Source organism: Artemia sp. Qi Xiang Cuo, chromosome 15 (assembly GCF_049724085.1).
Source record: "Artemia sp. Qi Xiang Cuo chromosome 15, ASM4972408v1, whole genome shotgun sequence".
Taxonomy (NCBI): domain Eukaryota; kingdom Metazoa; phylum Arthropoda; class Branchiopoda; order Anostraca; family Artemiidae; genus Artemia; species Artemia sp. Qi Xiang Cuo.
Window position 1 is genome coordinate 12,014,830 of NC_142808.1, and position 20,906 is coordinate 12,035,735.

The 20,906-nt window shown below is 35.6% G+C and overlaps 2 protein-coding genes and 1 long non-coding RNA gene across 4 annotated transcripts in view; all 3 read right to left on the reverse strand.

Annotated features, from left to right (window-relative positions):
• Positions 1–20,906, reverse strand: part of LOC148943326 (centrosome-associated zinc finger protein Cp190-like) — a 651,851-nt gene that overhangs the window by 198,337 nt on the left and 432,608 nt on the right. The window lies entirely within an intron of this gene.
• LOC148943328 (uncharacterized) overlaps positions 1–20,906 on the reverse strand; it is a 406,409-nt gene that overhangs the window by 92,056 nt on the left and 293,447 nt on the right. The gene's annotated exons all lie outside the window — the stretch shown is intronic.
• The window catches only part of LOC148943330 (DNA-(apurinic or apyrimidinic site) endonuclease 2-like), a 31,247-nt gene continuing 13,029 nt past the window's right edge, over positions 2,689–20,906 (reverse strand). Inside the window, exons 3-4 of the mRNA XM_089101725.1 lie at positions 6,340–6,423; positions 2,689–2,867 (exon numbers count right to left, since the gene is read on the reverse strand). Of these exons, the coding sequence (XP_088957851.1) occupies positions 2,689–2,867; positions 6,340–6,423 (263 nt within the window). The remainder of the gene's footprint in view (positions 2,868–6,339; positions 6,424–20,906) is intronic.

A 20,906-nucleotide genomic window follows, 5' to 3' on the forward strand; every position in this document is an offset into this window, starting at 1 on the left:
CAAACCCTAAGCCCCCCATCCCCTAGGACATGGTTTTGCCTAATATAATCTAAACAAGAGCACGTTTCAATTTCTTTGTAAATGTTCCGCTTCATATGTTGCCGCTTCATATTTTAAATATAAATTCAACAAAACTTGCCTAATAAACTTTTGAGTATGTAAATGAAAAATAAGAAAGAATAAAAATAGGCAATAATAAAACGTAAAAAGAAGCAGGGAGAAAAGGATAAAAACATAGCAAAATACATGATTTCATAGTGTCCAGAATATCATACATTCAAGATGCCCCGAAAATCTATTAAAATAAATCCCAAAAAACTGTATAATTTCAGAAACAGGGAACTAAACTCTCACAAAAAAAAAACACTATGCAATGAAATTCAGGATGTATTAGACACCTAAAGGTAATATAAATAAAAAGGAATATTCCTCATGTTAAAAAGGGATATATCCCTTTAAAAAGGGATACACAAATCATGCACCGTAAGACCTGAGGGCAGGGGCGTCGTTTAGGGGTGGCAGGGGGTAGTCGCCCCCCCCAATGATGCGGAGAAAAACATTTTATACATCCCATGTCCTTTGACGATCCAGATATGGACCCCTCTTGCCCCCCCCCAATAAAAATGCTGGAGATTCCCCTCTGCCTGAGGGGGCAAAACCTGCCCTCATATCTAAAAAATATAATTTTATTTTGATAGTTATACTTCGGAAAGTAATTACACTAAACGAGCTCTTTTTCTCGCGACATTGCTGTTTAAAAGTTAAATTTTGATTAATATAATCGAGTTTGAGGGTAGTCAGGTAGCTCTCCTCCTATTCAAGGTAACCTTGGGTAGACTAAAAAAGACGAACTGAAAATTTTTTTAAAAAAAATAAGAATAAAAAGACGAGTTTTCTAAATTGAAAGTAAAGAGCGACATTAAAACTTAAAACGAACAGGAATTATTCCGCATATAAAAAGGTCTGCTCCTCCTCAAACCTTCCACCTCCCCTCTACGCTTTACACTGAAGTTTTACAATACTTTAAAAATACCTTAAATTCAAACTCAACAGCCTCTGTGTTTGAGCAGTCGTTCTTAAAGAATAGGAAGAAATTTTTTTTTCCGAAAACAGGCAGGGGGGGGGGCGGAGGAAGGAACCCGAAATTTTTACAGTGCTTTATAAATACCTTAAATTCTAACACAACGGCCCCTGTGTTTAAGTTGTCGTTCTTAAAGAATAGGAAGAAAGAGTAAACTTTAGCGAAAAAGTAAACTTTAGACATGTCACTATTTACTATAATTTGGAACAACTTTTATTTTGTATTTCATTATGTACTTAAGTTAACTAATATGCATTTCCTTTTTATAGCATCAGACCAAATACTGTATTCTTATATTTATTGTTAATATATGAATGTATATCTAAGATTAAGATTTGAAACTGGAACCGTAAGCAAATCTCAATGTGTAGAAAGATTGCCCAATGTCAAGAGCCCTTAGAAGTAATACGTCTTGGTTAACTTGTTCTTCACTAATGTTGGAGAGCATATATTATTAAGGAATACATTGAGTCTTGAGTTATAACAAGTCCTTGCTCTATGGGACTCCCAAACTCCTTAATCATTGTCACCCTCCTGGAATTGCACCAACAGGCTTAGAGAAAAGTGCAGTTTTACAAAGCTATAACTCAATTTGAACGAATAAAATAATATAAGAAAATAGGCTAAAAAGGGGGGATAGTGGTTTTAATTCACGAAAAATTTGGTGAGGAGCAAATGAAATTTTTAATATTTAGGGGGGACAATTTTACTTTACATTGAAAATCGCAAAAAAAACATTTTTCAATAGAAATGCACTAAAAAAAAATTGTCCCAAATTTAGAGGAGGGGATGGCAAAACATCTAGGAGACACAGGCCTTTCTTCCCCCTTCATTGAAGCGACCGATAGGGAGAAATATCTGTCTTTAGTATTGTTCTGGTGCAACTTTATCCTGACTCAGTCCTGCAAGGTGATGTTATTATTTAGAAGTCCAAGCTAATGAGCACCAAAATTGTATATATGCTGTAGCTAACATTGTGAAATCTTTTGTCTACGTAGTAGAACTAGAACATAGATTGGCATATGGAAATGTAGTTAATCGGCTCTACCCAAAATCAATTTTAGTCGTATCCTATTCGGGGAGGACCTACTCTTCATTTAGCCCCAGACGGAAGGTGGAACAGCGCAGGACTGTCGAACCTTAGAATTTATCTATTTGACTCGTTACCCGATATTTTTGTAGTTCTGCTTCGAAAAGTAACTATTTGGTTCTCGCAGAAGTCCTCAGCCTTGTCATAAAGTTCACTGGGAAGAACGGGTTTGCAGTATTAACCTTTTTTTCTGAAAACAGCGATGTCGAAGCTTAGAAGTTATTTATTCAACTTATTATCGAATTGGCTGTTATGCTTCGAAAAAAGAATAAAAATATTCGGTTCTTGTAAAAGATACTTACTTTAACTTCATGCTAAGTTATAAAACACTTGCCTTCACTGTCAAGATCTTTTACTTCTTCATCACCATTCTGCTGGTGCAACTCACCAGCACAATGAAAACAGTAATGTCTAAGCTTAGAATTTATTTATTCTAAGCTTATATAATCAAATTGGCACTTCTGCTTCGAAAAAAGAATAAAAATATTTGGTTCTTGTAAAATATACTTACTTTAACTTAATGATAAGTTATAAAACACTTGCCTTCACTGTCAAGATCTTTTACTTCTTCATCAGTAAAATCAATCAAATCAGCATAGTCCTCAACCTTTTGATTGTGATCTCCACCAAAAATGCTGCTTAACCCTTCTTCAGCACGAACAGGTGTACATGATGATCTACAGTAAGTGGCAACACCTTCAAGAAAATTAAATATTTACTTTATCAGCTCAGGGAAAGATCTTGAGTATAAGGAAGGTCCTAAGTATGCCCAAGGCCTTCCATGAGAGAAAAAAAAGTAGGGCCAAAAAGTAAATGGCCATAAAAATAGGCTAAAAGCCTTTTTCAAAGTCAATTTTTATAGAAGGGTGGTCAAAGAAACTCGGAAGGCGTCTCATTCGATTGAAATTGAATGTTCTCAACAAGAGGTTGCAAACCTTTAAATAAGTTTGATCAGTATTTTTTTATGTAAAAAAAAAACAGCTAAAATGGCACCGAAGGGTATAAGAACTCTAAAAATAAAAAGATTAGGGAACTAGATAGTAGTTTTGTATTTTGGCGAGCAGTATTTTGGCGATTCAAAATATATTTTATCTTATTCTTCTTCTATGGATTAGTATGGAGGTGCTTTCGCGTAATCTCATAACCGGAATCAAATTCTGAGCCCTGTCGTATGTTGCTACGGCTGAGTTCAGGATAACTCAGTTAAGGATTTGCACGTTTTTTTTTCGCCCACATCTCGAATATGCTTGTCCAGTTTGGCACACAGGTATCTCTCGCGAAGAATCGGAAAAAATTGAAAAAAGGAGCCTTGCGAATAAAAAGGAGCCTCCGAAAAAGGAGCCTTGCGAATAATTTTTCAATAAGACAAGGTACCATACTCTCTGCTCCTAAAAAAAAAAATCTAGTTTGGAAACCCTTGAGCGCAGGAGGGTTTCTTTGTGCCTCCATTTTGCAAAAAAGAAATGCAATAACAAACCCTCGGACGGCAGGTATTTTCCCCAAACGTCAATCCCCATCCAGATTACGGCAGCCTCGAGCTGTTTCTGAGCCCCTCCCTGTTTTGTCCCCCATTCACTGCGTTACTTCCAAATATGAAAAAACTTTTGCCCCCTTCTTCACAGGAAAAATGAATAAAATATCCCACTAGTTCATCCCTTTTTTTATTGGCTGATGGTGCTGCCCAAGTTCTTGCACTTATTTTCTTGTTCTGCCCTCCCACACTTTTTTTTAATGTCCCTTTTAATTTTTATATATTTTATATTTCGTTTTATTTTTTTTTTTGTCTATTCACTTATTTTGTCCCCTCCCCCCTTGTTTAACCATTTTTTATATTGTTAACTTTTTTATTGACTTTTTGCCGTTTAATTGTTGACACTTTTTAGATTCCCTTTTAATTTTTATATGTATATCTCATTCTTTTTTGTATTTATTCTCTTATTGCCTTTTTATTTGTTTCTGAATCGTTTTTGTTTAAGTTTAGTTTGACCAGGTTTTCTTATTTTAACTTTTTGATTGACTTTTTACAGTGAAATTATTCACTGACAATGATTATTCATTATGATTTTTCTTTTTCGTTGTTGTTTTTTGCATTTTTGCCAGTTTTAATGTAACAATATGATTTGTCGACTCCGAAGTCCGAATTTAGCCCTTTTTGGGCTTGTGATAAATATTTTTTTTTTTGAAAAAAATATCTTAAGATGAGATCATACCCACTGCGCCATTACAGGACAATGTTTTATCTACGGGCCATGCTATCAAAATGCTTTCTATATAATTCTTAGCATACGCAGGTTGTAGATGGCAATAGCTGTGAGTGACAACCATAGTAATAGAAAGAAAGAATAGTCCAGACTCTGCAAATTTGGCGGTTAGACTTTGTCGTTAACCCTACTATCAAACTATTTTTAAGGTATAATGAAAAAAAACTTGACGACAAAAGAAAAATAAAACGGCAAAAATTTTTGCGACCAGTACATTGACAAAATTTTAAGATAAGAACAGTACGATTTTAGGAAGAGTAGAGGATGTGCTGACCAAATTTTAACTATTAGGTTGATAATTGAGAAGTGTCTGAGTCAACAAACACCTTCAGTCCTCAGTTTTATAGATAATGTCAAGCGTTCTATTCTGTTGATAGAAGACCCTCAGTGATGGTTTTATCCTCGTATGTTATACCAGACAAATACATTAAAGTGATTAGCATTATGTAGGAGAATAACACCACTGTGGCTAATGTAAGAAATAAGATTAGTAGCTGGTTTCGTATTAAGTCAGAAGCTAAGTAGGGCTGTGTTCTATTCTCATTAATATGGGTCCTTTTGAAGGATTATTCCTAAGGAGCATAGCAAAGGCAGTCACACAACACAAAATCAAATAGGGAAGTAAAACTCTCCTGGACTTAGATTATGTTGTTAATTTAAGCATCCTAGATTAAAATTTTAGCAGAATAAATGAACTTTTAGAGGTTTTGCGAGTTCAGGGTGATAGAATAGGTTTGAAAATTAATGTTAAGAAGAATAGGTTTGAAAATGAATATTAAGAAGAATAAGTCGCTAAAAGATCAATCGAGTGGACAAGCTTATCAATCAAGTGGACAAGCTTATAAAGATCTATCAAGTGGACAAGCTTATAAAGATCAATCAAGTGGACAAGCGGACAACCAAGTTGCAGTATTATTAATCAAGTGGACAAGCTTATAAAGATCAATCAAGGGGACAAGTGGACAAGCAAGTGGCAGTATTATCAGTAAAGACGATGGGTGCCGTGAATATGTTAAAAGTAGAAGAGCGAAGGCTCAGGGCGTTTTTTCACAGTTGAAAAAAAGTTCGGAAGAATAGGAAGATATGTCTGCAAACCAAGACTAGAATATTGGAATCTACAGTGATGACAGTGGTCAAATATGGTTCAGAAGGATGGGCGCTCCGAAAAACGGTGGAAGATTTGCTAGACGTTTTCCAGAGAATTTGACTACGGATTGCTTCAAGTACCCCCCTGACTGATCGTATTTCAAACAGCAGGCTGTACAAAAAGTGTGGTTCAATCCCGCTTTCTAGGGCTATATTGAGAGAAAGGTTGAGATGGTTAGGGCACGTTCTGAGGATGAAGGATGACAGATTGCCAGGGATTGTCCTTTTCTGCCAAGGGTGTAGGGCTACACGAAAAGCAGGTCATCTTCGATTGGGTTGGGAGGATGCCGTAAGGAAAGATTTAAGGGAAACGGGAACTTCCTGGGAAGCTCTAAAGAGAAAGGCTTTGAATAGATTCAGAATGGAGGAGGAGCGTGCGTAGCTGTTTTGACCTCAGGCTGCTTGGTGCTGTTGTGAGTTGTTAGTAATAGTAGTAGTAGTAGTAGTATATATCATTTATATTATATCATATTTTGGATTTTATATTATATTTTATTTTGATCATTTTATTTATTTATTATATAAAGGTTGTCTACCTGAAAGGACACTAAAACCCTCAAGTTTCTATTAGCTTGTTCCCTTGGTGAAAATATCACTACGAAATATCCATTTTGGTAAGAGTGCTTTAATGTAAGCAAAAAGGAGTGGCCCCAACAGCAGATTTGCTAGAGTCATCTAAGATTTTTAGTCTCACATCTCAATCTGTTCAGAGATTAGCGTTACAAATAGATAGCATTAATGTTTACAGAATTAAAGTTTACCTGAATAGCCAGTCCGTTTCCTTGAAAAGACAAAATAAGATGAGAAATTATCAACGAGGGCTATTGACTCTGTCAGCATATCTCCTGAGTAAAAAGAAATCAAATTAACAGGCAGGAAATAAGTCCTCCATTTGCTTTTGACAATTATCAAAATCGACTATTAGAAAAAAAAACAGAGTGTCCATTAAGAACCTCTTTTCAGTTAAACGGATCGCATTCAGTTCATGTTGTATCTGCAAGAGAATACTTGATCAATTTCACTTTCCCCAATCATCTTGTATTTAATTTTTGAACTCAGCAAATCTCAACCTAATTCCTGGAATTAGTCTTGCGGCTTTCCACTGGGGAGCAAATAAAAGCCTACAGATAAATGCAAAAGACTTAAATGAGGGTGTAAGTCTAGAGAAGGACCTGTAGAGAAGGCAACAATGTTAATAAAACAATTCATATTTCATAATATGCAGAATAATTATAGCTAACCCATTTTGCATACAGTCCCACTTCGCTTTAACCCCCCCCCCCCCGACCTAATTTGCAAATATATAGCCAAAATCATATATTTTCCGTATATTCTCCCAATGCGTCTCTCTTGTTTCAACTCGGTTACCTGTAAACGAATAAACTGTGACAAAACAAGAACCAGAAAAACAATTGACTGGTGGCAGAACGCATTAGAAATATACAATTTGGGCCGAATATTTGCACATTAAGGGGGGAGGGGTAAATTATAGATGGACTAAATTTAAAATGTGTTAGCTACAATTAATCTGCATAATAGGAAGCATGAATTGTTTTCATAACATGTTTCCTTCTCGGCAGGTCCTTCTCTAAGCGTATGCCTGAACGAGAAATAAGAGCATAATAAATAAGAAATAAACACCAGTTTCTTGGCTATTTTCATACCAAGGGTTGTCACGACTTGGATACCTTGTGACAGACAGGTTTAAATAGTAGTTCATTATATTTTATAGCATATATTAGTATTAGCTAATATATATATATATATATATATATATATATATATATATATATATATATATATATATATATATATATATATATATATATATATATATATATATATATATATATATATATATATATATATATATATATATATATATATATATATATATATATATATATATATATATATATATATATATATATATATATATATATATATATATATATATATACATAATAGTATATTTTAGCAGTAGCTTAGAATATTAAAGAGGCTTCTGTACTTTGTTACTGACATAATACACTGACTATGGATCGTAATTTAGAATCACCTATTGATAACTGTGTTTCTCAGGCTGCAAACTACTGTGGAATTATTTCCAATAATTCCAACATATATTATATGGCCAAATTCCAGCATAGACCCTAGTGATAATGCGAAATCAATGGATAATAATAAATCAGGTTCGCAGGAAAAAGGAAAAACGTTCCACTTAAAAAAAGGTGGGATGTGAAGTCATAAAGGAGATGTCCGAACGACTCAGATTTTGCGGGCTCCACCTAATGGAGTGTAACGACGGAGAAAAAGAAACAAAAAATTTTGTGCATTGCACTAGTCCGTTATTCGACTTTGATGATGACACAGACCTCAACGAAAGTCTATTTTCACCCTACGTCATTTGTCCGGGTTGCAGCGATAGCTAGCAACCTAGTAAGAGACGATCACGCCCCATATTAAAAAATAAAGTGGCCCATAACTCCTGAAAAAAGATTCAGTTCAAAACAAGAAGTAAAGTATTAGAATCGCCTTATCCAAAACCTCTATATAGCAAACTACCGTCCCTTGGCTTGAATAACAAGGAATATATGTTGGCTTGAAAATGAAGAAAATTGACTTTAACCACGATATTCTCTACAAACGGAATCTTTTTTCTTTCCGCTTGATTTGACTCCTCAGCTAGCTGGACACTGGAAAATCATAGACAGCTGTATAATGGCTCATTTTAAAGGAAATCGCTACAACTAGTGCCTTTTGTAATCAAACATAAAATTTTTTAAGTAGAATCAATTTTGTCAAAAAACTGCATTTTAGACGTATTTTCATACTGCAGTCTTTTCAAAGATATTTATGTTTAAAAAGTAAATGTTTCCTTAAGATTAAATCAAAATGCAGTGTGTTAATGTACATAAAGGACCGATATAATTCATCATAAATGGTATTTGTCAATTAGGTTTTTTTTTATATTATCATCCATTATTATGTAAAATGCAGTAATTTTGGGGGGTTTCAACAAAAAAATTATTTGTTAACTGAAACTAGAATAATTCCTGAAAATTTTAAATATAATAATTTTATTTAACTGCAAACTGCAAAAATATTTATTATGTCTGAAGCATTACATAAAGGAGCGATATAGTTCATCATAAATGGTATTTGTCAATTAGGTTTTTTTATATAATTATCCATTATTATGTAAAGTGCAGTAATTTTTGGGAGAATTCAACAAAAAACTTATTTGTTAACTGAATTAGAATAATTCCTGAAATTTTAAATATAATAATTTTATTTAACTGCAAACTGCAAAAATATTTATGATGTCTGAATAATTACATGAAGGATCGATATAGTTCATCATAAATGGTATTTGTCAATTAGGTTCTTATAAAATTATCCATTATTATGTAAAAATTCAGTAATTTTTTTTTGGGGGGGGCGGGTTGCAGCGGTAGCTAACAACCTAGTAAGAGACGGTCACGTCCAATGTTAAGAAATATAATAACCCATAACTCCTAAAAAAAGAGTAAGATAAAAAAATACACAATTAGAACAGCCATGTCTGAAACCCCTGTATAGGTAACTTTCTGTCCCTTGGCTTGAACTGCAAGGGAAATATATTGGCTTGAAAATCAAGAAAAGTGGCAGCTACCAAAGCATTCTGCCTAAAAGGCATCTTTTTTTCTTTTTCTTTCCCACAGATGGCTTGGCACTGGTACATCGTAGAGATTGTTCAATGGCTCATTTTAAAGAAAATTAATTGGGTGAAAAACCTTTTGTAACTAAAACAAATTATTTTTAAAGCAGATTAAATTTTTCCACTAAAAACTGTATATTTGATGTCTTTTCATACTGCAGTCTTTTCAAAGATATTTGATTTTTGAAGCAATCAAAATTAAAACAAATTATTTTTAAAATTTTACATTAAAAGACGATCATTGGAATAACAAACCATTGCATACATTGGACTTAGTTTAGCTATTTTAAGTTCGTCTCTTACTATTTCAAAGACGAAAAAGCCGTAGGCTTTTTCCTGTTTGTAATCAGGTTGTTAATGGTTTCATGTTAAATTTTAATAAAGAACGAACTCTTGCCTATACTATAGGCCACTTAACTATAGTATAGTCTTGTACAGTTATGTTTGAAGTCAATATATTAAAAATTACTTCTAACTTGAATTCGAACCCCGGTCACCCGTGTCAAAAGCAGGATTGCTTACCATTGTACTATCGGAGATTTAAGAAAAATATAAAACTTGATAATAATTCGTTAATGCACTAAAACCTATAAAAATTATATAACGAATCGGTCTGGTTAATTATTTACATTAAAGAAGATCAAAAAATATAATAAAGAAAGACTTCTTGCCCATATTAATTTATATTCAAGTTATTACATTTAGCTAGGAGTTTAAAGAATATATTAAAGAACAAACTATAGCCTTTAGTAATTGAACTACAAAACACACCATTAGAATAGTATGAAGGATGGGTCTAGTCAATTATAGATGGGAATTATGTAAGTTAAATTTCACAATAAAGAACGAATGTGTCAACTGAAACTAGAATAATTCCTGAATTGTAAAGTATAGGTCAGTAAAGTTTATATAAAGGATCGACATAGTTCATCATAAAATGTGTCAGTCAAGAGGATCTCATGTAGTATAATAAAGAACGAACTCTTGCCTATACTAAATTGCATACTCAACTTAATCCGGGTTGCAGCGGTAGCTAGCAACCTAGTAAGAGACGATCACGTCCAATGTCAAGAAATATAAAAACCCATAGTTCCTAAAAAAGGAGTCAGATCAAAACAAAAAGTACACCATTAGAACCGCCTTGTCCGAAACCACTGTATAGGATTATAGTTAATGATATAGTACTGATTTGGTTTTAGTGACAGCTGAATTACAAATTAAAAGTAAATGATCCTGGGTGGCTTTGAACCCCCAAGCTTTCGGTTAAAGGCCTGTGGTGCTTGCCACTTGGACTATGACGTCATTAATTAAAGTTGTAAAATTAACAATATGATCCGGGTTAAAGCGGTAGCTAGCAACCTAGTAAGAGACGATCACGCCCAATAGTAAAAACTAAAGTAACCCATAACTCCTGAAAAAAAGATTCAGATCAAAACAAGAAGTATACTATTAAAACTGCCTTGTTCAAAACCTCGATATAACAAACTTAACATCCCTTGGTTTGAATAACAAGGAAAATTTGTTGGCTTGAAAATTAAGAAAATTTACTTTAACCACTATATTCTCCACAAACGGCATCTTTTCTTCTTTTCGCTTGATTTTACTCCTCAGCTAGGTGGGCACTGGAAAACCATAGAGAGCTGTATAGTGGCTCATTTTAAAGGAAATTGCTACATCTAGTGCCTTTTGTAATTAAAAATAAAATATTTTTAAACATAAGTAAAGAGCGACTCGGCCCAATAGTAACCAACTTTAAAGAACGAATGTTTTGGTAACTGACTCTAAAAGTGGGAATAGATTCTTAGAAAAATCACATAGCCCAGTACCTTACGATAGCGTAGTGGATGAAGCTGAGTTTCCTAGTTCAATCCGGCGTGTCATAAGGATCATTTCCCTTTAAAAGATCACGTTTAACTTTTTTTTTTAATTAAACAGGGAATGGGGAAGGGCCTCTACAACTCGGCCCAAAAGTAACCGACTCCAGGAGAAGGAATATTGATAGCAATTAATCCGGGTTGCAGCGGTAGCTAGCAACCTAGTAAGAGACGAGCACGTCCAATGATAAGAAATATAATATCCCATAACTCCTAAAAATAAAGTCAAATCTTGACAAAAGTACACCATTAGAACCCCTTTGTCCGAAACCCCTATATAAGAAAGTTTCTTTCCCTTGGCTTGAACAGCAATGGAAATATATTAGCTCGAAAATTAAGAAAAGTGGCAGCTACCTAAACGGCACTCTGTAGCATTCATGCATTCTGCCTAATCGGCATCTTTTTCCTTTTTTTCTTTTTCACAGATAGCTTGGCACTGAAACATCGTAGAGAGTTGTTCAATAGCTCATTTTAAAGGAAATTAATGGGGTTAAAAAATTTTTGTAATTAAAACAAATTATTTTTAAAATAGAATCAATTTTTCCCGAAAAACTGCATATTTTATGTTAAAGATTGATCAATGACGTCATAATTGTAGGTTGTAGCCAGGTCGTCTCTTACTATTGCAATTAAGAAAAAGCCATAGGCTTTATCCTGTTTTTTCATTAACTAGACTGACCTTATATACTATCTTTATATGTGAGATATAATTGTGTATGTCTATATTTATTTATTCTGTTTCTCAAAAATGGCTCCATATTTTTCGGGAAAATTAGTATCTTGAGATATTTTCGCATAAAAAAAAAGATCTAGACAGGTCAGAAATCTAAGGAAAAATCGTTAAGACCCTGATTTTTTTAAATCACGTCATGTAGTAAAAATTACAATGACTTTATACAATAAAAAAAATACAATGACGTCATGTAAGTCATGGCATCAAAAATTAAAACGACGTTATGTACGTAAAAAATTACATTGACGTCATATACGTCAACACCATATGACGTCATTCCTCTTATATAAGCCACCTATTTTTCCAAATGTAGTCAGTTATTTATCCTGCACAATCAGTTATTTATCCAACACATTATCTAAAGGAAAACCCAAAAAACGAAATTTTGCACTTGCAGTTACTATAAATGAGTATTCTGTGGACCCAACACCTAAATTTAATACAAAACCAGCTGCTAAATTTATTTCCCGCCTTAACTGCAGCAGTTAAGGTGGAAACTATAAAAGAAGGAATTTTGATACCAATAGATACATCAAAAGAATCAGATTGTTATGCTGATTCAAATACACAAGTTTCATCAAGTTTGGTCTTGATGATAAGTTTCATCAAGCTTACCCATCAAAAGTGGCACACCTGAGAAAATTTGTCTTATTTTCCCCCTAAAACCCTCTTATAATCCCACATTTTCCTTATAACACACCCTAAAGTCACGGAACCTTAATGAGTATCACACCATCAGATTCAGCGTATTAGAGAACCTTACTGTAGAGGTTTCAAGGTCCTATCTGCGAAAATGGGGAATTTTGTATTTTTTTGCCAGAAGGAAGATCACGGATGCGTGTTTATTTGTCTTTTTTTGTCGTTTTTCCCCCAGGAATGATCGTATCAACCCAATTGTCCTAAAATATCTGAGGAGGGCAAGTAGACCCCTCCCACGCTCTTTTTTCTCAAAGTCCCCCGATCAAAATTTTTTAGATAGCCATTTTGTTCAGCATAGTCGAAAAATATAATAAATATGTTTATGAGGATGACTTAATTCCCCATAGTCCCCGAAGGAAGGTCTGAATGTTATGAACTTTGCCCAATGTTTACATATACTATTGGTTATTGGAAAGTATACAGAAGTTTTCAGGGGGATTTTTTCTGGTAGTGGGGGGGTCTGGAATTACGAGGGAGGATCTTCCTATGGAGGAAGTTTTCATGGGGGAAGGGACATTGTTATGAAGGGGGCACCAGATTTCTCAGCATTATTTTAAAAAAAACGATCAGAAATTAAATGAAAAAAAAAGTTTTTAAACTGAAAGAAAGAGGCAACATCAAAACTTAAAACGAGCAGAAATTATTACGTGTATGATTGAATTGTACTTACTTGTACTTGTAGAAGGACTCAAGCATCTCCACTCTCCCTGGCGTCCAGTAGCTTCATCATTGTAGTAAGATAATAGTCTCGGTCGTTTCCGAGTGGCTCAATCAAATCGAGCCAGGACTTTTCCCATCTTCGTCCATACTTCTTGAAGCCACCAAGCCTTGGGTCTAGGTCAGCCTTGATACAGGCGAGCCACGTTTTCTTTTGTCCCCCATGTCACTTTTTCCATCCCGAAAGAGGTGTATATCTAAGGGCTTTATTGACAAAGGTGTGGTGTGGGCGGCGAAGTGTGTGGCCGAACCATCAGAGTCTTCTTTGTTTAATTATAGTGGCCAAATCAGAACGCTGATAGCAGATTTTGCCGAGTTCGACATTGCTCACACGATCACGGAGTTTAGTGCCAATGATTCTCCTTAAACATGAATGGTCAAATACGTTGAGGGCTTGAATGTCGAATGCTTTTATAGTCCATGTCTCACAGCCGTATAGTAAGACAGACCGAACAAGGACCTGGCAAATCCTTATTCTTGTCTTCCGACGAAAATGTTTCTGGTTCCATAGAGTGATTTAGCTGGGCGAAGACTCCAGTTGCTGAAGTAATTCTTGACTGTATTTCTTGTGTGCATCCTCCTATTGGGTCTACCAGAGAGCCTAGGTACTTAAATTCATGTATCTCATCTATGGGCGACTGTTCTAGTAAAATTGGGGGGTTTTGAGATGATATACCGAACACCATGACTTTTCTCTTAAGGGAACTTATTTTCAAGCCGACCAGAGAGGATTCTTCAGCCACCTTTGATAGCATAGATTGGGCTTCTGGACCAGATTCAGCTAACAAGCAAATATCGTCGGCGTAGTCTAGATCGGTGATCACAAAATTGGGACTTACTTCAATGCCTGAAAAAGTCGTCATTGCTCTGGTCATAATCCAGTCGATCACAAAATTAAATAAGACGGGAGACAATATAAATCCCTGTCAAACACCAAAATCAATATGGAACATCAAGGACAGTTCTCCATCGATCTGAATTTGGGCTTGTGTATGCTGTTAATATGCTTGGAATAAATCCGACTATTTTGCCTGGTGCTTCATCCTCTATCACGACCTTCCAGATTCCATCACTTAGAACCGAATTAAAAGCTATAATAAAACATATAAATAGAGACACTGTTGGTTTCTGGTGTTTTGCCCAGTGTTCAAGGGTTTGTCTTAAAACAAATAGTTGGTCAACTTTTCCCATGCCTAGGCAGAATCCCACTTGATTTGACCTTGTCTTTGCGTTGCGCTTGGTCCGAAAACGATTATGTAGCACTATTGCAAATATTTTTGAGGCAATGCATATGAGAGAAATCCCGCGATAATTGCTGCATTTTGTCTTTAGCCCTTTTTAGAAGACTGGAAGGATGATAGAACCTCCCCAATCCTGTGGAACCATCTCTTCTTCCGATATACAAGTTAGTTTATGAATCCTGCTGACGAATGCTGTCCCTCCATACTTGTAAAGTTCAGCCGGAATGACATCAGGACCAGGGGCTTTATTGCTTTTAAGGCAATTGATTGCTTGTTGGACTTCCTTTAACGTGGGGGGGGAGCCACATTCACGCCATTGTAAATACTACTGGGAGATTTTGGTCCCTGCAGGTCATCAGGGCTACGACTTGGATTATGGCAGCGCTGATTATCATCTGTTGCTGTGGAGAGTTGGTGCTGGTTAAGTAGTTTGTCAAAGTGTTCCTTCCAGCGATTTATTATTTCGGTATTATTCGAGAGTAATTGCCGCTTTCATCTTCGACAGATGTGCTAGTAGGCTTATGTGATTTACTCCTGATTGATTTTAGGAGCTGATACATCATCCTGGAGTCCGATCTAGAGGCAGCGGCTTCCATGTCTTCAGCGATTTTCTCCCAGTACTGGTTCTTATCATTTTTAGCCGACTGGTGGCACTCTCTTCTCAAGCGTTTGAACAACTCCGATATCTGTTGCTTTTGCTCAGCCAACTGAATTGTGCGTGTTGACATCCACTTTTTGGATAGTCTTTTGCGGTATCCTATCGTAGCTTCCGCAGCCTCGTGGATTGTATTGCGCATGGTCAACCACTCTTCATCCAAATCTTGAGTTTGCTCTTTGTTCACTTGCACTTGGAGAGCTTCAAAGCGGTTAGACAACTCTAAGCAGAATGCTTGTCGTATGCTAGGATCATCGAAGCGATTGGTATCAAATCTTCGTGGAGGTTTCCTCTTTGGGCGTGCTGCAAGTCGTAATTTTAGATCTAACTTGACTAGAAGATGATCCCATGCTTCGACCCAGTATCTGCTTCAATGTACGATCTATTATTCGTTCCCATTGATTTCCAGCGGTGGGACATGAGGATGTAATCAATCTGGCTTTTTGCTCTACCATCTCTTGAATGCCATGTGGCTCTGTGGCTGGGCTTGTGTTTGAATAAGGTATTGGTAATGACCAAATCATTCGTCATGGCAAAGTGAAGTCTTGATCCCCTGGTACATCTATCTTCAAGACCGAAGTGGCCAATGGCAGACTCAGCATTGGATACTTTTCCCCCAATTCTGGCGTTAAAGTCGCCTCCAATAAAGATGAGGTCTCGTTTTGGGACTTTCTTAAGCGTACAAGTTAGAACTTGGAAAAAAAAATCTGCTTCGCTCTCCGGTGCGTCTCTGGTTGGAGCATAAACTACAATAACTGATATGTTGAATAGGTGGCCTTTGAATCGCGCTCTTGCTACTCTATTTGAGATAGGTTCCCACTCTAAAAGTGACTTCACTGATAGGGTGCTTAAAATGATGCCCACTCCCCCATACGCAGATCCAGCACCCTACATTGAGAGGTTGTCTATGTTTCCGAAGTAGTACCTTAGCTTACCAATTTTTCAGAGAAGGTGCTGATGAAACCTTCAACGCATCGCTTGCCGGGGATGTCGTAGAATGGGTTGGACTCTTTACATTGACTTTCACTTGGATGTTTCGTGGAAATATATTTACCCACGCAGGTCTCCACCCCCTGATGGCACCCTCTGTGGTTTGGCCTAGCAAGAATTGGGATAGGCAATTCTGGCCGTTTCCACCTGACTTTGTGATTAAGGGGTCATTCTTTAATAATTGGAACAAAATTCGAACTTTAGCGTAAAGAGCGAGGTATTGACTAGGGGGCGAACTCCCTAATATACGTAATAAAATTATATGAATATAGAAGTTCGTTACGTAAGTTGATTCATAAGTTACGTACATTTATTACTAATAAAAACGCTCGTAAATAAAATTAAATGTTCTAGTGTCCTTTTTAAGTAATCATAAAATTGGAGGGCAACTAGGCCTCCTCCTCCTCCGCCCCTTTTTTCTCAAAATCCTCACATCAAAATTTCGAGAAAGCCATTTAACAAAAAAAAGTAAAATTAATAGACAAATTTCGTTTTAATTATTCATGCGCGATGAGCCAAAATCAAAACCTACATTAATTCAAAAACGTTCAGAAATTAAATAAAAAAACAAGCTTTCTTTCTAAAAGTAAGGAGCGACATTAAAACTTAAAACGAAAAGAAATTATTCCGTATATGAAAGGGGTTATCCCCTCCTCAACGCCTCGCTCTTTACGCTAGAGTTTGACTCTTTCTCACATCTGTATTTTTTAAACAATAAAAACCTTTAGCGTAAAGAGGGAGGCGTTGAGGAGGGGACAGCCCCTTTCATATACGGAATAATTTCTGTTCGTTTTAAGTTTTAATGTCGCTCCTTTCTGTCAGTTAAATAAACTTGATTTTTTTATATAATTCTCGTAGATGGCACTAAGCACTTTAATATAATTCTCTTGTCTTCCTTAAAAAAAGAAAACCAAAAGTCTCAAGGTTAGTACATACCGTTGTTAGAATTCGGACTAGCTTCAATAATCAAATATTTTTGAAAAGACTTTAGTATGAAAAGACATTAAATTGTGGAAAGAACGAAAACCTGGTAATTCCAAAAATATTTCTATATATTTTAACAAGGGATTACAACAATTATAAAACCTTAAAAAAAAAACCAAAAGTCTCAAGGTTAGAACATACCGTTGTTAGAATTCGGACTAGCTTCAATAATCAAATATTTTTGAAAAGACTTTAGCATGAAAAGACATTAAATCGTGGAAAGAACAAAAACCTGGTAATTCCAAAAATATTTCTATATATTTTAACAAGGGATTATAACACTTATAAAACCATAAAGAAGAAAACCAAAAGTTTGAAGCATAGTCGATATCGTTGTCAGAAATCGGACTTGCTTTAAAAATCAAATATCTTTGAAAAGATTGCAAGCTTTTTTTCCTTATTAAAAATTTTCAGACTGAAGAAATTCAAACTGGGTGGTTGGCTTTGGTTTTGATTCCACTAGATTCCCGACCAGCACGAATTCAATGTGTCATTATTGTTTCATTGTTAGCATTTCATTTTCAGTCGGTAAGACTTGATACACACAGATATGTTTTTGTCCAACTTTTGGAATCCGTAAGTGTTTGTTTACGTAAAACAGAAAATAGGTGACTGTTTGTCTGTCTCTTATCTTGACTATGCCGAACAAGTTCAGGGTGAATAAAATTATTTATAGATGAAAAAATACAAATATCAGTTCAAATATACTGAATTGTACCATAACTTTTGCTATCATGGCCCAGTAACCAAACTAAAGAAACCATGATAGTCTAACCCATACCCACATACCCATTGAACAGTGGCGGATGCAGGGGAGGGGGCGAAGTGGGCAGCCCCCCCCCCCCTAGCGTAATCTAAATTAGTGTAATTTACTTAATTAACTCAATTATGCGTTAATTAAACTTGTTCCTAACGCAAGTTTAACGGATCAACTTATTTTGCGCCCCCCGGTAAAAAAAATTTCGGATCAACCTATTTTACCCCCCCCCCCCCTAAAAAAATTCTGCATCCGCCCCAGCCATTGGATCACACTGGAACTAACATTTTTGAATTTCTGGGGAACGAACACCTTGTCGCCGCTGACTACTACAGCATATTCAAAGAAATAGATAAGCTTACTATAAACAACCCACAACAAGCGATTGTAAAACTAAAAGATCATTTTGCTAGATATGGCATATCAAAGAAACTTATGTCTGACATTTGAGCTAAATTTTCATCTAAAGCGTTCAAACACTTCGTGGATAGATGGAGTTGTGGCCAAAATCTATCTAACCACAAATATCCCAAACCCAATAGATTCAGTGACACGTCACTCAAAACTGCAAAACAGGTAGTGATCAAAGCCATAGAGCACCAAAAACACCCATGTCTGGCAATGCTAGAGTACCAGAAGACACCAGTTGATAGACTCGCTTCCCCAGCTGAGTTGGTTATGAGCCGAAAACTAAGATCTATTTTGCCTGTGCCTCCAAAACGCCTGCTACAACAAGAACGTTCACCACCATCTCCAATAGGATTGAAAAACCTTATGGCATGCCTACACACCTCTTATTGCAGCTACATCTGTAGAAAGGACTACACACAACCCAGTGATGCTAGAACATAATTCCCTGTGTCATCTCCAGACCAACTCACTCAACTAGTTACAAACCGGGCACACCAAACACTACTGTAGACATGTGAAGGGACGAAAGGGGCTCAAAATCTAAATCTACTGAAGGAAAGAGAATAAAGATTATTGTCTTGCTTTCTTGCAACTGTGTAAATGTTATATGTTAAATGTTTAGTTGATATGCCTACCTTGTTACAGATGCGTATATGCTTGCTTGCTTGTGCTTGCCTTTTTGTTATAGGTGCTTGGGTTTCAAGAAAACCATACTATTGATGAAAATATTTTGCAATTCTCATGATTGAAGGCAGGCATATCCAGTTAGACCAAGTCAGGGTCAGCCATGAATTGTGAAGGGATCAAAGTTGGAGTTATTAAGATTTGGTAAAGAGGGAAGGAGGGTGGGGTAAATATTGAATTCCCAGTAGATTAGCTCCATTCTAATGCTTTCGTTAATTATTTCAATGGTTTCGTTAATATACCTTTACATTTTTTTACACTTAAAGTACCGAGGACAGTGAAAATACAATTTGATTGTTTGAATTGGTTAAGCAGCAACTTATACAACCATTTGTACCTTGAAAAACTAGAAAAGATGAGGAATTCCAGTTTCAATAAAAACAGACCTCAACACACAGTTATGCAGCTTTTGGTAGCATTTGGCACTAAAACAAAAAAAAACATGGGTGAAAAATCATCAAAGGTGTAGCTCTAATTGTGTATATTTCTTTAGAAATCAACCGATTGCATATGTCGGAAAGTTAAAGGACGAAAAACGCTGTCAGAGTTTGCTAATTATCTTTGCTTATTTATTTTCCCTGTTCCACGTGCCAACACTGACGAAACCGTGACACAAAAAACTAAACGTGACGCTTAAAAAAGATATGGCATCAAACAGCTCGAGAAGACGCAGCTTTCCTTTAAAGGTGAAGCTGCTTCAGGGAATCAATAAACTGTTTATTTATTTTATTATTGTTATTATTTATTTATTAATGCTAAAAAGAAAAACAAAAAAATTACAAACATAAGAAGGTTACTTAGCCCAAGAAGCTTGGCTTGAAGCAATGTTCCAGCTTTATGGGCAAAAAACGTCATCAAATCTAGCTGATTAGCTTTGATTATTTATTTTCCCTGTTCCACGTGTCAAAACTGACGAAAACGTGACACAAAAAGCTAAACATGACGCTTAAAAAACATATGGCATCAAACAGCTCAAGAAGGCGAAGCTTTCTTTTGAAGGTGAAGCTGCTTCAGGGAATCAATAAACTGTTTATTTATTTTATTATTTATTTTTATTTATTAATGTTAAAACAAAAAACAAAATAATTACAAACAAAAGAAGGTTATTTCGCCCAAAAAAGATTGGCTTGACGCAATGTTCCAGTTTCATGGGCAAAAAGCGTCATCAAATCTAGCTGATAAGCATTGCTTAACGTGGCAACACTGGTAAAAGTGATGTAATGCTCTAGAAACTACATAATGTAGTTTCAAGATTTTGAAACTGGAAAATCTTAGAAAATCGCGTGTCTTGTGTAAACAGGCTTAAAATAGGCCCAAGGGGCAAGCAATATTTCTAGTTGGATGTCCTTGCTTCTTCAAAAGAAAAAATTAAATTTTGTCCTAACTCGAAGCCCTCCTTTAAGCCCCCTAGCTCAGACTACTTGACATAATTTTACAAAGCAAAGATCCCAAACGAAGGCATATTAACTAGTTACAAACTGTCATTTCCACCGACTGCTAGTTTTAATAACAAGACCAAAACTGTTTCCATTTCCAATTGTGTATCCCCATGGGATTTGATGAAGTAAAGTGAACAACTTTGTGCAAAATAGTAAATAATTTAGGTAAAATAAAAAGCCAATTCTTGCTCAGACTCACTATGTTCCTAAGAAATTAATTCAGTAAAGCAGCTCTTTGGACCAGAAGAACCATGGGCAACTACATGGTTTCCCAGGAGGAATTCAATTTAACAATTTCTTTCTCGGTACTTGTTATGATAAACCCCCTACTGCTCAAGTTATTCATCTATTGACGCATTATAGAACCGGCTTTTTTTTCGTTAGTTTCTTTCCCCTTAGCGTGAGACAAGACAAAGACAAATGACAGAACAGATAGAAAATATA